At 41.9% G+C, this 16,058-nt stretch overlaps 1 protein-coding gene across 1 annotated transcript in view; it reads left to right on the forward strand.

Annotated features, from left to right (window-relative positions):
* The window catches only part of pnpla2 (patatin-like phospholipase domain containing 2), a 44,788-nt gene that overhangs the window by 15,583 nt on the left and 13,147 nt on the right, over window positions 1-16,058 (forward strand). Inside the window, exons 2-5 of the mRNA XM_055649687.1 lie at window positions 5,024-5,256; window positions 7,616-7,681; window positions 12,022-12,231; window positions 14,338-14,398. Coding sequence (XP_055505662.1) covers window positions 5,024-5,256; window positions 7,616-7,681; window positions 12,022-12,231; window positions 14,338-14,398 — 570 coding nt within the window. The remainder of the gene's footprint in view (window positions 1-5,023; window positions 5,257-7,615; window positions 7,682-12,021; window positions 12,232-14,337; window positions 14,399-16,058) is intronic.

The following is a 16,058-nucleotide window of genomic DNA, read 5'->3' on the forward strand; positions in this document are numbered from 1 at the left end:
TACGGGATACTGAGTTGGATGATCAGCCATGATCATATTGAATGGTGGTGCAGGCTCGAAGGGCCGAATGGCCTACTCCTGCACCTAATTTCTATGTTTCTATGTCTATAATCAGAAAAAAAGATACAGGTCATTGAACCAGAGGCAAAATGAAAAAAAAAACATTTGTCATCAACTGGGTTCTACTGTTGAAACTGTATATTTGTATTCATTACTTCTCTTTTATATCTTTTCACTCTCCAAACACAGGCTATTACATTAGTCCTCTCACAAGATCCACTTAAAATAGAGTCAAATGGTAAAGGAGTGTTATTTGACTGCAATAGCGTGTTCGAGGGTTATAGAGATATACTGTATGTCCTTTGGCACAACTCAATCGTGTGACCAAGGTGTCATGCCGAACTAGCCCCATTTGTCCATATCCCTCTAAACCTTTCACATCCATGAATCTAACCAAATATCTTTAAAACATTTAGTTTATCCCATTAATTTTCCTTAACTGTCCTTTCCAAATAATGTTCTTCCAATTATTTAACCAGTTTTCATTGAAAGTTACTGTTCAATTTGTTTCACCAAACAATGCATTCATTCAGTATGAAGAAGGGTCATCCATTCCTTCACTCCAGAGATGCTGCCGGTCCCGCTGAGTTACTCATGGAGGCATACAGCATGGAAGCAGGCCCTTTGGCCCAACACGTCCATGCCGATTATGATGCCCCATCGAAACAAGTCCCATGTATCTTGTCATCATCTGATAACAGCTACTACACCCTGCTGCTTCTTTTGTTTAGTTTAGTTTAGAGATACAGTGTGGAAACAGGACCTTTGGCACACCAGGTCCGCGAGGCCATCTATCACCCGTACACTAATTCTATATTACCCCAGTTTTACATTCTACCCACTAGGAGCAATTTACAGAAGCCAATTAACCTACATACCTTTAACCTACAACCCACATACATATCTTTGGATGATGGAGAAAACCAGAGCACCAAGAGGCCACCCACATGGACATCGAGAGAATGTTCAAACTCCATACAGACAACACCGTGGTCATGATCAAACCCAGGCCTCTGGTGCTGTAAGGCAGCAACTTTACCATGGCACCACTGTGCCACACTACATCTCCCTATTTATAAATGTATCCTTCATAAATTCCATATTGCATTAAAGCTCCCTGTAATCATCTGTCTGGGATCATCATAGGTTCATTTGCTCATTCTTTATTCAAGGATCATGATAAACTCTCAAGTGACAATGTGACCAGTAATTTCTGTAAGCAAACCTCCGACCTTGAAAATTAATATTTCACTAAGCAACTTTCTGATAAATGATAGAGTGACGTCAAGGCTTGTAGCATAAACTATTTTGTTGTGTGCCCTCTTTCGATATAATTTTGCGGTTCCTTGTTTATTTATTATACTGTCTCTATGAAAAGCTGAGCCCCCAGGAAAAATGAATCTAGTTTATGTTGGATAAAGAGCAAATTTCTTTCTTTCAATGATTTGCATTAATTTCCTGTTTATACCACAAAGGAATTTGGGCGTTGGGAAGAAGGCGGATAGCAGCCCAAAGGAAGTATGTTAAATGACGTGTCCTATAAACCCACAGTTGGGCTTACACTGAGACTGCAGTCCTTGGAAGTAAGAAAGGTCATAAAGTATTCCTCAACAATAAGCTGATTTTGAAGTACTGTCACCTCTGCAGTGGAGAACTTAGCCTTGATTTGTGCACATCCCATTATCCCATGAACCATAATAGAAAGTACTTTTTTTAACTGTATGTTTGTTGAAGGAAAAATGTAGGCAAAGAAATTGGGTGAAATTCAATGATTTTCTTTTGTTAGATTGATGGAATTTCTTAAACTCACCCTCAAATGGCAACTTTTTACTTCATAAAGCATTTCCAGCACTTCAATGTAGATGAACGTTCAATTGCAGTGGTGAGATTTTCCCTCTGCTTAGGCATTGAAGAGGGAATCGCACGCTAACCAGGACATAGGCATCATGGCTTCATGTGGCCTCACTCAAGCTTGGAAATGTTCCTTGTTAACTTTCTGAAGGGTATCTCCCCTATCAATGGGATAAAGCGAGGTGGAGCAATAGCTCTCTTTTTAACCCTCTCAAACCATGGCAGATCGGTCTGCCGAAGTGACCTACTATTTTTCACCAGCTGTGCTGCGATTGCACCAGGTTCCGTTCTGATTGGTGGAAGGTGGTAAGAGTTATCGAGGTTTAAAAATCTTAAAAACCACGCAGGCTCAGATTGATTGCCTCTCTTGCCATTCAGCGCCACGGGGATTGGTCCCTTCCACTGTCACTCTGCGGGATGGTCCGCCCCTTCCTGCACCATTGCGGCTTTACTGCAGCTGCGGGAGGCTCTGGATGGCTGGCGGAGGTCTCCAACCAGACACAATTTTCGGAGGGAGGGACCGGAAACAGTCCGACCCAGCCCGACCCAACCCAGCCCAGGCAGCGCGGAGTCGTAGATGTCGATGTCGCCAAACGGAAAGTGGAGACTCTGATCCCGGCGGAGGAGAACGACCAGCGAAGTGGCCAGCAACCAGCGCCCACTGTGAGTCCCCATCGCACCGCAAACCTCTTCCCCTCTGAAGATTTATACTGCACTTGCTAACTGTCTCCCAATGAGTTTCTGCATTGGAGCACATTGTAAGGGGTGGAATGAAGGACCATCGTTGGAATGAAGGACCAGGATTTCTTAAACACTTTCACTGACTTTCCACAACCCCATTCATTTGTGAGCTGGTACATTGACTGCATCAACCACAGGAACACAGTCCCACTAAACTCCTTGATGCTGTGTGTTTTCACTACTTGAAATTGTGCATCTCCTTCTTGAAGATTCACCATCCTTGGATTCTTGTTCTAAAAAGCAAAGAGAGGTTGTGTAGTGCAGGTGACATTTTAGAAGTGGCAATTTGGTGGAGATTTATGTGGGTGGGAAGATGCTAGTGTTCCGCATTTCTAACCTTGCCAAGGCTGGAAACCATGACTTCCCATTGCACTTTCCTGAGCTGGATTTGTTTATTAACCCGTACTTGTTGTTAACTATACTCTGATGTAACTGTATCTGCTGAATGCTGGCCATCTTTCAAATACAATTTGGCAGCAGCAGGCTGGAAACCGAACCAAAGTACTTCAAATGTGCCAGCAAATCTTGGACAGAAATGCTACAAAGAGCCAAAATAAAGGCAGGGTTTGTTGTGGATGTCCACTGTTTTAGCAATTCAAAACAGAATCTGGGTCTTAAACTGGGACGGAGTGAGGCATTGTGTTAGTTGGGTACAAAATTCTAGGCACAAGAAGAAGTTGGAAGTTTACATAAGTGCCAATAAACACAACTGTGCAAGAAGACACTGGGGTAATGTGTGCACATTTGTACCTCCCTAAATTTGGGCAGTTAAACTCCTTGAATCAGAAAGATGATTTTATTTATTTCTTGTCGGCCATTTTCTAGTCTTTGACCCAGTGCCTTGATGCAGATTGATATGTTGTATTAAAAACACATTTGCTGTACTATCAAATGCTAGAGTACATTTGCCTTTAATTTCACATCAGGAAAGTTTCTTTCAGACAAGCCTACAGAAAAATAAATGTCTGTCTTGTCAGAAGTTGGTAAAAAGAAGAGGAAGATTAACAGTTGATTAACCCGTAGCTACAGAATACCTTCACAAGAGGCAAAGATATAGGAGTTACTCTGCACCCTCATAGTCCTGGAAAGATGAGTAGATCAGAGACAAAGAACTCTGGGAGGAACAGAATCATTGATGCGATGAATACCTTTATGTTTATTTTTACATTTATATCCATCTATCTTCCATCGTAAAAGTAAGGAGCTGTGCAAGTCATTGATTCAATCAGTCTCAGTATGATCTCTCTTATAGCGATGTCTCTTGGTTCTTGGTTTCCTGGTCCTCCAAAAATATTCCAAATGGAATTTATACTGGAGGTGGCGGAGGGTGGACTTAAGCGAAAAAGTGTTCTTGGAGGAAAAAGAGCTACCTTAAATTTAGTTGCATCTGGTTGGGTAACTATGCTAGGGGGAAGACTATTCCATGCTTTAATTGTGCGGGGGAAGAATTAATTGCTGTTTACATCTGTCTTGGTAGCTGGTATCTCAAATCTTATAGTGATCCCATTTCACTCCTACTATCAGGAAGGTACAGGGGTCTGAAAACTGGGACTAAAGGTTCAACATTAGCTTCTTCCGAAGAACCATCAGGCCTTTAAACACTACTCAACGCAGTCAGGGGTTATGAAGAGAAGGCTGGAGAATGGGGTTAGGAGGGAGTAATAGATCAGCCATAATTGAATGGTGGAGTAGACTTGATGGGTCGAATGACCTAATTCTAATCCTATTACTTATGATCTTATGATCTTACGAACTATGAACTATGGACTGTCTTTAGTTGCACTGAGGACTCTGGGACTTTTGTACATACTGGGGTTATTAAGTTATTGAAATATTGCTTATTATACATTATTTTGTATGAACTGTGTTTACAGACCTATGTGCTGCTGTAAGTAAGAATGGCATTGTTCCATTGTCGGTACCTCTGGCAATTGAGCACTCTTGACTGACCGATTGACATTGTTTAGTGTGATTTAGATTAGATAAACAGCGTTGAAATGGGCCCTTTGGCCCACTGAGTCCGTTGACCAGAGATCCCCTGTACACCAGTTCTAATCTACACACTAGGGGTACTTTACAGAAGCCAATTAACCTGCAAATCTTCACGTCTTTGAAGAGTGTGAGGAAATCGAAAACCCACACGGTCACAGGGAGAAAGTACAAACTCTGTACAGACAGCACCTGTAGTCAAGATCAAACCCGGGCGTGCCAGACAATTCTACCCCTGCGCCACTGTGCTGCCCTGGTTAATACATCGTAGCGAACTGTATGGAATAGTAGACACGGGCATAAAATGAGTACATGACTGGTATTGCAGAAGCTTGAGATAAATTTACACTTGACAAACTTTCTTTAAAACAATATTTTGCAGGAGAATCTGGTGCAAATATTATTGATGTTGCTAAGGAGGCACGCAAGAGATTTCTGGGCCCTCTGCACCCTTCCTTTAACATTGTGAAGGTTATCCGTAGCCGGCTTTACAAGGGGCTCCCAGACAACGCACATGAGTTGGCAACTGGTCGGTTGGGCATTTCGTTGACCCGTGTGTCCGATGGAGAGAATGTACTGGTGACGGTGTTTAACACTAAAGAGGAGCTGGTGCAGGTAAATTAAAACTATTTTGTCGTTGTTATTCTCAGTCTTAGTTTAGAGATACAACGTAGAAACAGGTCCTTCGGCCTACCGAGTTCACCCCGTAGACTAACACTATCCGACACACAGGAACAGTTTACAATTTTACCAAAGCCAATTAACTTACAAACCTGTACGTATTTGGAACGTGGGAAGAAACCTGAGCACCCTAAGGAAACCTCTTTCAAACACAGGGACAATGTAGAAACTCCGTACAGACAGCACCTGTGGTCAAGATCGAACCCGGGTCTCTGGCGTTTTAAGGTAGCAACTCTACCGCTACGCCACCGTGCCATTCATCTAGAGCATTTAGTTGAACAGCAAAAGATCTAATCAATGATAGTTTCACCTTTGTAAGATCCTATTGATTCACATGAATCATATCCTTTTGTTTATATTTGTGGTTTTCATTGATAATTGTGATTCAGTGATAATTGAGATGGTTAATCAGGGGCAGTGTTTTCACTAGTTTTGAGTTTGTTTAAGTTTGGTCTGAAATTGATCTGTTGTTTTGGCCACTATGTGGAATTATATAATTGTTTTTCCTTCCTCTTTTTCCAGCTCATGAGTCAAACTTGGCTGAATTCCACTCAATAGTAAAATATAATTTTATTTTACATTGTAATGGTTGTGTTTACATAATGTTCATATGCCAGGAATATCTCGCATTGCTTCATGCAGTGATGTGGGTCTGTAACTGTTATATATGAGGTAGTTAAAGTTATGGACTCGCAGAAATATGCAGCAGAGATTAGGCCCTTCGACCCAACTCGTCAATGCTGACCAAGTTGCCTAACCAGGCTACTCCCATGTGGCTTTGCCTGGCACATATCCTTCCAAACGTTTCCTATCCATGAACCTTTCTACAGTAGGCAGCAGCCATTTTGCAGAGAATACAGAAAACATTTTGCATTCTTCAAAACCCCACAATTGTTAACAACTGAACAATAAATTGTTATTCAAGGCAGAAAACCTGCCCCAGACCACCTAGAGAATTCTGCTCTCATTCAAAAATTATAATGAAAGAATGTATACATGTGTTAGTTGCATAAAATTATGCACATATAGGGTATCTGTTGTCTGATTATGTACTCGGAAATCAATGAAGAATTTGCATGTAATACATGCTGAGATTAACTTAATTTGATTAAATAAAAAAATAATTACCGGTAGTTATTCTGGTGCGCTTGCTATTAGATGAGTGTTTGTTCTTGTTTGAAGGGGAACAGGTCAGATCTGAAAATGATAAACCAACCTGCAGAAGTGGGAAATCTGAAACAAAAGCAGAATATGCTTAAAATACTGAAAATGCCAGTCAGGCAGCATCTGTGGGAAGAGAAAGAGAAGTAATGAAGGGTTTTTAAACTTGACAAGTTATGACTATTTCTATGTCCATAGATGCTGCCCGACCTGTTGAGTGTTTCCAGCTTTTGTTGTGTTTAGTTAAAGTGTAACGTGTATAAAATGCAAGTTACTTAGAGAATGTGCATGAAGCTACATATTTTTTAAAACCTTTTCATGTATTATGTGTGTATTATGGCTATACTATAGAAACATAGAAACATAGAAATTAGGTGCAGGAGTAGCCCTTCGAGCCTGCACCGCCATTCAATATGATCATGGCTGATCATCCAACTCAGTATCCCGTACCTGCCTTCTCTCCATACCCCCTGATCCCCTTAGCCACAAGGGCCACATCTAACTCCCTCTTAAATATAGCCAATGAACTGGCCTCAACTACCCTCTGTGGCAGAGAGTTCCAGAGATTCACCACTCTCTGTGTGAAAAAAGTTCCTCTCATCTCGGTTTTAAAGGATTTCCCCCTTATCCTTAAGCTGTGACCTCTTGTCCTGGACTTCCCCAACATCGGGAACAATCTTCCTGCATCTAGCCTGTCCAACCCCTTATATGCATGAATGTTCACAATTGAGCAAAATTAATTAAGCAAATACCATTCTATATTCCTCAAGTTTAGTCTAGTTTAGTTTAGAGATGTAGCATGGAAAACAGGCCCTTCGGACTCCCGAGTCCACGCTGACCATTGATCACCATTCACACTAGTTCTTTGGCTTGTGAGTTCAAAAAGGGGAAAATAAAATCAAGTGCATAATTCTAAATTACAAATCAATATCAGGCCAAACAATTAGATCTCAAAATCAGTTTTTACTCCAAAATTTGGTATCTTCAGTGAATAAAAGATTAGCGGCCCTTGACTCTCTACTGGTAAAGATTCCACTTGATCGCTTTCCCTTGATTTCCACTAGAGTGTAAGAGTTCAGATTAAAGTGGTATCCTTCGCAGCTCATCAAGAAAATATTTTGATTGTTTGCAGGCCTGCATTTGCAGCACATTTATCCCCGTGTACTGTGGACTAATACCACCAACACTGCAAGGAGTGGTAAGTTGAACTGTGACCGGAGAGTAAAAGGAATTTTATCTGTAATTTGATTGAGACAATAAATAATATTTGCAACTTCAACCCACGGAAATGCAAACTAGTTGGAGCTTATCTGCCTCTCTTTCCAAATAATGGATTGTCCCCACCAGATAAAGTTTTATCATTATAAATTTCCTCGCCTTGTTTCTTTTGTTTTTCTTTTCCATCTGAAGGCAATTTCTCCTCATGAACATCTTTATTGTACTTACAAAGGACCATTCATAAACTCACCCGTGTGATTGCATAGAGAGTAATTATAAACAAGTTGCAGCAAGCATCTGATCCTGTGAGCCTTTTCTAATTTAGGCATCCTGTGACTGATTCAGACATTCTGGTTGGGATGGTTAGAGGTTATTAGATTCTTGCATATCATGACACAGACTGATTTTTTATGGTTATGAATCCATTTTCAGCTGTATTAAACTGAACCATGATGCCTCACATAACAACATCACAGCATGTTTTTTAAAGCCAACTTCATATTTAAAATATTCCTGTTGAGATGCACCAACTTGCAGCAGACTAGGAATGGGCCCGGGACTGTGCTTTGTCTATATCGATCAGCTATGTGGCGTCTTTAGAAACACCCTTGCAGAGGTATTGATGGATTTTTATGCTCCTCCTTCCATACATTCATATATTCAATGTCATTTCCCAATAAATTAACAAACCCATTGCAAAAGGTGGTGGAAATTTGAGGCTGAAATTAGATTTGCCGTAGAGTAAGTTTCCATAATCTTTTCTGTTTGTTCAAGACACAATTACACAGTCAGCTAGTTCCTGCCCACAAAACTGGCTGCTTTCCAAGTGTCTATAATCACCATGGTGAGATTCTGATAAATGTGCTCATTTACTTTTCGTAATGGAGATTTAAAAAATTAAGCTTTTCCATTGGTACAAGGATACCAATGGGCACGTTCTAAATGGTTTTGAGTTTTTTTTTTTGTTTAGCTAAAATAATATGACTATATCATGAAATACTTTAAGAAATAGGTTATTGGGCTCTTGAAGATGATGACTTAGAAACTATCTTTTGTTTTTGGTGATCAACCCATTTTCAGCTGTATTAAACTATTCCACAATGTCACAGCGTTTTTTTAGGTAGATAATTGGCTGAGCAATATGCACAAAAGCTTGGACATAAACCGATGATAAGGACTTATCAAAATTAGTGAAAATATGGAGGCATTTAAAACCTTCTAACATATCTATCATTTAAGTCTTTAAAATCATAATTTCCCCTTCTCTGGAAACAAAATAGGGATTCCCTGGGCAATAGTCACGTGTAACTAATGTGAGGGGCTTCCTATACCTAATGGGACAGATCTCTCAATGATTCTCAGTGAGGCATTGGGAGCTCATAGTTTCTTTTCATGTACCACAGTACACATTTCTTTATTGGGAGGCTGACATCTCACCACTCAGACCTTTCTATTGTAACTAGCTAATTCTACCCCTGAACAACCTGGGAATGTCAGACCTCAGATAGTTGCCTCCGACCACCGTGCTTTGCTCTGGGATACAATGACAAACCTATTGCGTTTTGATGTCTAAGCTGAATCCTTGCTTTACAAGGCTTTCTAACAGCAATAATGGGTGCAAAAACATATCAATTTGCCCAGCACTCAATTCTTCCTCTTCCAGAAAGCCAATGTGGAATCTACAAAGGGGTAGAACATATACTATTCCTTGTGTTCCTGAGCGGTGTAAAAGAAAGAATGATTACGTACGTCATAGTGCGTGCATGTTCAATCAAAGATCCTTGCTGTAAACCTATTTGCACCTTATTTACATCCACTTCTAGGTATTATTTGTGGTGTTTACTTGATATGTGTTTGGGTTTATTGCTTGGATTGGCACGAAATTGGAGTTGAACTGCAATAGAATATGAGCACTCTAATCATTAACCAAAGTCCTTGCTGTTACACAGTTGAAACAACGTATGACCCCTGAGTCATACTTGGGAGTGAAGCTTCTGTTCAGAGAATCGGACATACTTGTAAAAGGTCAACATCAAGTAAACATGGCAATTTTTTCTCTGCAGCTGCGTCTTTATATTTTCAGGTGACGTGTGTGAAGCCTTCATCACGTGCCTCAAATTGTTCACTTCTGGTCATGCACTAGTAATCAAAATACTATTTTAGGATTTTGCCATTTAAGAGTTTTGGGTTAAGAAGCACCACTAAGGTAAAGCTGCACCACTCTCTCATATTGTACACACAGGAGTTCATGGTGACATTGCGGCATCCGTCAATTTAGCCACTAAATAGAAACACAATGGTCATTTTCTGACCTTTCTTTGCAGTTCATGTGCAGCAGTCATTATTTTTTAAAGTCTGAGAAGTGCCAAACTTCGTAATGATCCTTATCAGTTGGGCATGATATTTTCTTTCTAACTAATTTTCAGCCATGCCAAAATATTGGGGTATTTTGGCTACATCCATGCCCTCCTTCTCTGTCATAAAGATATGTGGAAATTGCCTTTGAGATGTCAACCATACAATGCATTTATTTTCTCCATGGACAAGCAATAATGCCAAGTTGATTTGTTTAAGAAGGAACTGCAGATGCTGGAAAATCGAAGGTAGACAAAAATGCTGGAGAAACTCAGTGGGTGAGGCAGCATCTATGGAGCGAAGGAAATAGGCAACGTTTCAGGCCAAAACCATTCTTCAGTCTGAAGAAGGGTTCGGCCCGAAACGTTGCCTATTTCCTTCGCTCCATAGATGCTGCCTCACCCACTGAGTTTCTCCAGCATTTTTGTCTATGCCAAGTTGATTTGTTCCCTTTGCAGACTTCTTTCTTGATTTTTAAAATATTGTTTTCAGAGATACGTCATAGAAATTTGCCCAACCGGGTTCACACCAACCATCAGTTACCCATTCGCACTAATTCTATGTTGTCCCACTTTCACATCTACTCCCTACACAATAAGGATAATATTACAGAAGCCAATTAACCCGCACATCTTTAGGATGTGGGAGGAAACCAGAGCACTCGGGTGAACCCACGTGGTCACAGAGAGAACAAGCAAACTGCACAGATAGCACCCGAGGTCAGGACTGAACTCGTGTCTCTGGTGATGTGATGCTGTGGCTCTACCAGCTGCAGCACAGTGCTGCTATTGAACAAATCAGCATAATGAAGGGTCTACAATATTTTTAAATATTACTGAGCAAGTAGAACATGCATGTTGGTAAATGTAACAACATTAGCACATATTGGACAGGTCTGCACCAATCATAAAGATCTATAGTTTAAGAAAGAACTGCAGATGCTGGAAAAATCGAAGGTAGACAAAAATGCTGGAGAAACTCAGTGGGTGAGGCAGTATCTATGGAGCGAAGGAATAGGTGACGTTTCGAGTCGCGACCTGAAACGTCACCTATTCCTTCACTCCATCGATGCTGCCTCACCTGCTGAGTTTCTCCAGCATTTCTGTCTATAAAGATTTATAGGATCAGTAAAGACCCGGAATCGATCCTGAATACGGATGCTGTCTGCACGGAGTTTGAACGTTTGCCCTGTGACCGCGTGCGTTTTCTCCGGGTGCTCCAGTTTCCCCCTACACTTCAAAGACGCACAGGTTTGTCGGTTAATTGGCTTCGGTAAAATTGTCCGTGGTATGTAGGGTAGTGCTAGTGTGGGGCGTTTGCTGGTCGGCACGGACTCGGTCAGTCGAGGGCCCGCTTGCACGCTGTATCTCTGAAGTCTAAAGGACCTGTCCCACCAGCATGCACCTGCATGCGGCAAGCGCGACCAAACCAGAAGCAGGAGCCGCGCGGAGGTCGAGTGAATGACACGCCGTCGAGGCGGCTGCGGACCGGCACGCCGTTGCCGCTCGGAATTTTTAAATACGGTCAGTTTTTCGGAGCCCCGCGCGATGTTGGGACTTGCCCCGCACAACTCGGCTCCGGCAATCGAAGTGGGACCGGCCCCGCGAGGCCGTACGGCTCAAGCGATCACGTTAGGTTGCGCTTGCCACATTGAGTCGAATGCTCGTAGGACAGGCCCTTTAAGTCTAAATCATGGCTGAACCAATCCCTTGGTTCCGTTCATGTATAAATAGATTCTCCAAAGAGGTCAATTACTCTTGAAGATATTGTTCTGGAACAGACAGTGACCAGGAAAGAGACCAATTGCAGCTTGATCTCTATTTCTTGCTTTGAGCCCTAATTCCTAAACTTTATATGGAATGTAGTTGGATTAAATTAATACATCTGCTTTATTTTAATCAGCTGCTGATTGGCTTACTGTATTAACGTAATGGATCATCATTTTATTTTTGTTTGTATTCTCAGCGATACGTCGATGGAGGAATTACAGATAATTTACCTCTGTATGAACTCAAGAACACAATTACTGTGTCTCCCTTTGCTGGAGAAAGTGACATCTGTCCTCGGGATTGCTCCAGCAACATGCATGAGTTGAGAATAACGAATACCAGCATCCAGTTCAACCTGCAGAACATGTACCGCCTTTCCAAGGCCTTATTTCCTCCTGACCAAGAGGTAAGCACAAATGGGAGAAGATGCAGAGGAGATTTACTAGAATGTTGTCTGGGTTTCAGCAACTAAGTTACAGAGGTTGAATGTTAGGTCTTTATTCTCTGGAGCACAGAAGGTTAAGGGGGGACTTGATAGTCCCAAATCTGAGGAAGGACATTATTGCCATAGAGGGAGTGCAGAGACGGTTCACCAGACTGATTCCTGGGATATCAGGACTGTCTTATGAAGAATGACTGGATAGACTTGGTTTATACACTCTAGAATTTAGGAGATTGAGAGGGGATCTTATAGAAGCTTACAAAATTCTTAAGGGGTTGGACAGGCTAGATGCAGGAAGATTGTTCCCGATGTTGGGGAAGTCCAGGACAAGGGGTCACAGCTTAAGGATAAGGGGGAAATCCTTTAAAACCGAGATGAGAAGAAGAACTTTTTTCACACAGAGAGTGGTGAATCTCTGGAACTCTCTGCCACAGAGGGTAGTTGAGGCCAGTTCATTGGCTATATTTAAGAGGAAGTTATATGTGGCCCTTGTGGCTAAGGGGATCAGGGGGTATGGAGAGAAGGCAGGTACGGGATACTGAGTTGGATGATCAGCCATATTGATTGGCGGTGCAGGCTCGAAGGGCCGAATGGCCTACACCTGCACCTAATTTCTATGTTTCTATGTTTCTATGATAGAGGTCTTTAAAATGATGAGAGGGATAGACAGAGTTGACGTGGACAAGCTTTTCCCATTGAGAGTAGGGAAGATTCAAACAAGAGGACATGACTTCAGAATTAAGGGACAGAGGTTTAGGGGTAACATGAGGGGGAACTTCTTTACTCAGAGAGTGGTAGCTGTGTGGAGTGAGCTTCCAGTGGAAGTGGTGGAGGCAGGTTCGATTTTATCATTTAAAAATAAATTGGATAGGTATATGGATGGGAAAGGAATGGAGGGTTATGGTCTGAGTGCAGGTAGATGGGACTAGGGGAAAATAAGTGTTCGGCACGGACTTGTAGGGCCGAGATGGCCTGTTTCCGTGCTGTCAATGTTATATGGTTATATGCAAAGTGCTGGAGTAGTTCAATGGGGCAGGCAGCAGCATCTCAGGTGAAGATAGATAGCCGATGCTTTGGGTCCGGACCCTTCTTCAGACTGATTGTAGGGAAGGAGGGGGGAAAGAAAACTGAAAGAGAGTAAGGTGCAGGACAAAAAATATAGAAATGCAGATTTATACCAAATATAGATACAAAGTACTGGAGTAACTCAGCGGGTCAGGCAGCATCTATGGGATAAAATAATAGGTGACGTTTTTGGTCGGGACCCTTCTGAAGTCTGAGGAAGGGTCTTGACCTAAAATGTCACCTATCCATTTTCTGCAGAGATGCTGCCTGACCCGCTGAGTTACTCCAGAACTTTGTGTCTTTTAGGGGCAGGACAAAGCCTGGCAGCTACTAGGCTGACACGGGTGAGGGGGTTATTTGATGGGCAGATGGTTAGACAAAGGCCAGCGATGGTGTGAGACAAGAGATTGTGAAGCAAGTTGTGAAGCTGGAGGGAGGAAATGGAGGAGGAGGGGAGAAATAGATGAGACTTCAGTTGTGGCATAGGTGAGTGGAGCCTCTTGACGGTGGGGGGGGGTGGGGGGGGGGGGGGGAAGGGGGGGAAATAGTGTCAAATACAGGCACTGTAATAATTTAAAAGCCAAGATTGACAGCATCTTTCTCATTATAGTAGAATTACCGGAGTCAGGCAGATTTCACTTCCACAGATGGTTTCTGCAAGCTCAACATCAATAGATTGCCAGTGGCCAGGAGACACAACTCACTTCTGACCAACCATCATGAATACATGATGCCCAGAACAAATGCATTTGGTTTTAAGTTTGATTGTAAAATTGTACTAAGATGCATGAACAGACAGGCAGTAGAGTTTCTTCTACTTTCTTTGTCAGATCTCCATGCACTAAAGATGCTTTCATTACATTTTAGCTGCAGTGTCCAATTCATGTTACATAATATGCTTATTCAATATCATGAAATTATGTAAAGATCCATGCAAATTGTCAATTGAAATGCTTGATTTTAGCAGGAATGATTAAATTCGGTATATGTTAATGTGTTGCACAGGTGATGCGTGATATGTGTAAGCAGGGATACAGTGATGCACTTGACTATCTCAAGAGGAATGGTGAGTATGGATTATTGCTTACCAACTATACTCTATAAGTGTGCAATTACTGTATATCTGGTACTTGTACGGTGTCTACTTTCAACCCATTACAGGACGTTTCGGTAAAATTGGATTTAACTTTTAGAAGCAGATATAAATGTTAGGTATCACATGCCTTACAAGATAGTAGTTTTAGTGAATCTGAACACATTTGAGAATTCAACTGTGTAGGAAGGAACTGTGGAGGCTGATTTAAACCGAAGATAGACACAGTGCTGGAGTAACTCAGCGGGGCAGGCAGGTGTTATCTGTTGTAAGGTTTTGATGTGTTGAAGACCTGGTAAATGCTAATGCTGATTTATATCCCTGTACCAGCTATATTTTCCCAGTACAGATGTTAAAGAATAGCCACCCCGTCAGATCTTTGCCTCAATCCGATTATAATAAATACACATCCAAACACCACTAAATACAAACATGCACATTTATTCTGCCATTTTGTTATCTTCCCCAACATGGCGTTGAAATGTAGCATTTGTTTGCACCACTGCGTTTGGCCCATATCCACCTGTCCTATCCATGTACCTGTCTAAGTGCATCTTAATCATTGCGATAGTCCCTGTCTCAACTACCAGCTCGATCCATATACCCATCAACCTTTATGTGAAAAGGTTACTCCTCAGATTCCTGTAAAAACTTTCCCCCTTCACCTTACACCTATGCCCTCTGATTCTCGATTCCCCTACTCTGGGCAAGAGACTCTTGTGCATCAGTTTACCCTCGCAATAGTCACAGCTAATTAAGAGTTAAAACATAGAAACATAGAAAATAGGTGTAAGAATAAATAGGTGGAATAAATGTTTCTGTGCTTGGTGTGGATAAGTTGGACCTCAAAATAAGATTGTAGTAGATTCTGCTTAACATAGAAACATAGAAAATAGGTGCAAGAATAGGCCATTCGGCCCTGTGTGTGTGTGTGTGTGTGTGTGTGTGTGTGTGTGTGTGTGTGTGTGTGTGTGTGTGTGTGTGTGTGTGTGTGTGTGTGTGTGTGTGTGTGTGTGTGTGTTGTGTGTGTGTGTGTGTGTGTGTGTGTAGGGTGTGTGTGTGTGTGTGTGTGTGTGTGTGTGTGTGTGTGTGTGTGTGTGTGTGTGTGTGTGTGTGTGTGTGTGTGTGCCTTTGTCAGGATCGAACCTGGGTCTCTGCCATTGTAAGGCAGCAACTCTATCTCTACGCCACTGTGCCTCCCAGGGTATCATTACATAGAGGTAGCATTCACCTTGGGCTGAAAGGGATGGGTGGTGATGGTGGAATATTGGGTAGTGGCTACTTTTACCTTCTTAACCTATTCCTGTTAGATCAACCACATTGTGTTGTTGATGACAAACTTATGACCTGAACATCTCCACATGTTTAAACCTTGTTTCTGAGAAAGGGAAGAATGGTGGGTTATGCCTGCTCACTGAAATAACCAGATCCTTCAAACATGGATAGGTGACGTTTCGGGTCGGGAAGAAGGGTTCCAACACGAAATGTCACCTATCCATGTTCTCCGGAGATGCTGCCTGACCCACTGAGTTACTTTGTGTTTTTTTGGTAAACCAGCATATGCAGTTCCTCGTGTCTCCCTGAGACATCACCACTCTTGAACTCAAAACCTCATGTAATAAACGCCAACGTA

The sequence above is a fragment of the Leucoraja erinacea genome, chromosome 18 (assembly GCF_028641065.1).
Source record: "Leucoraja erinacea ecotype New England chromosome 18, Leri_hhj_1, whole genome shotgun sequence".
In the NCBI taxonomy this organism is placed as follows: Eukaryota; Metazoa; Chordata; class Chondrichthyes; order Rajiformes; family Rajidae; genus Leucoraja; species Leucoraja erinaceus.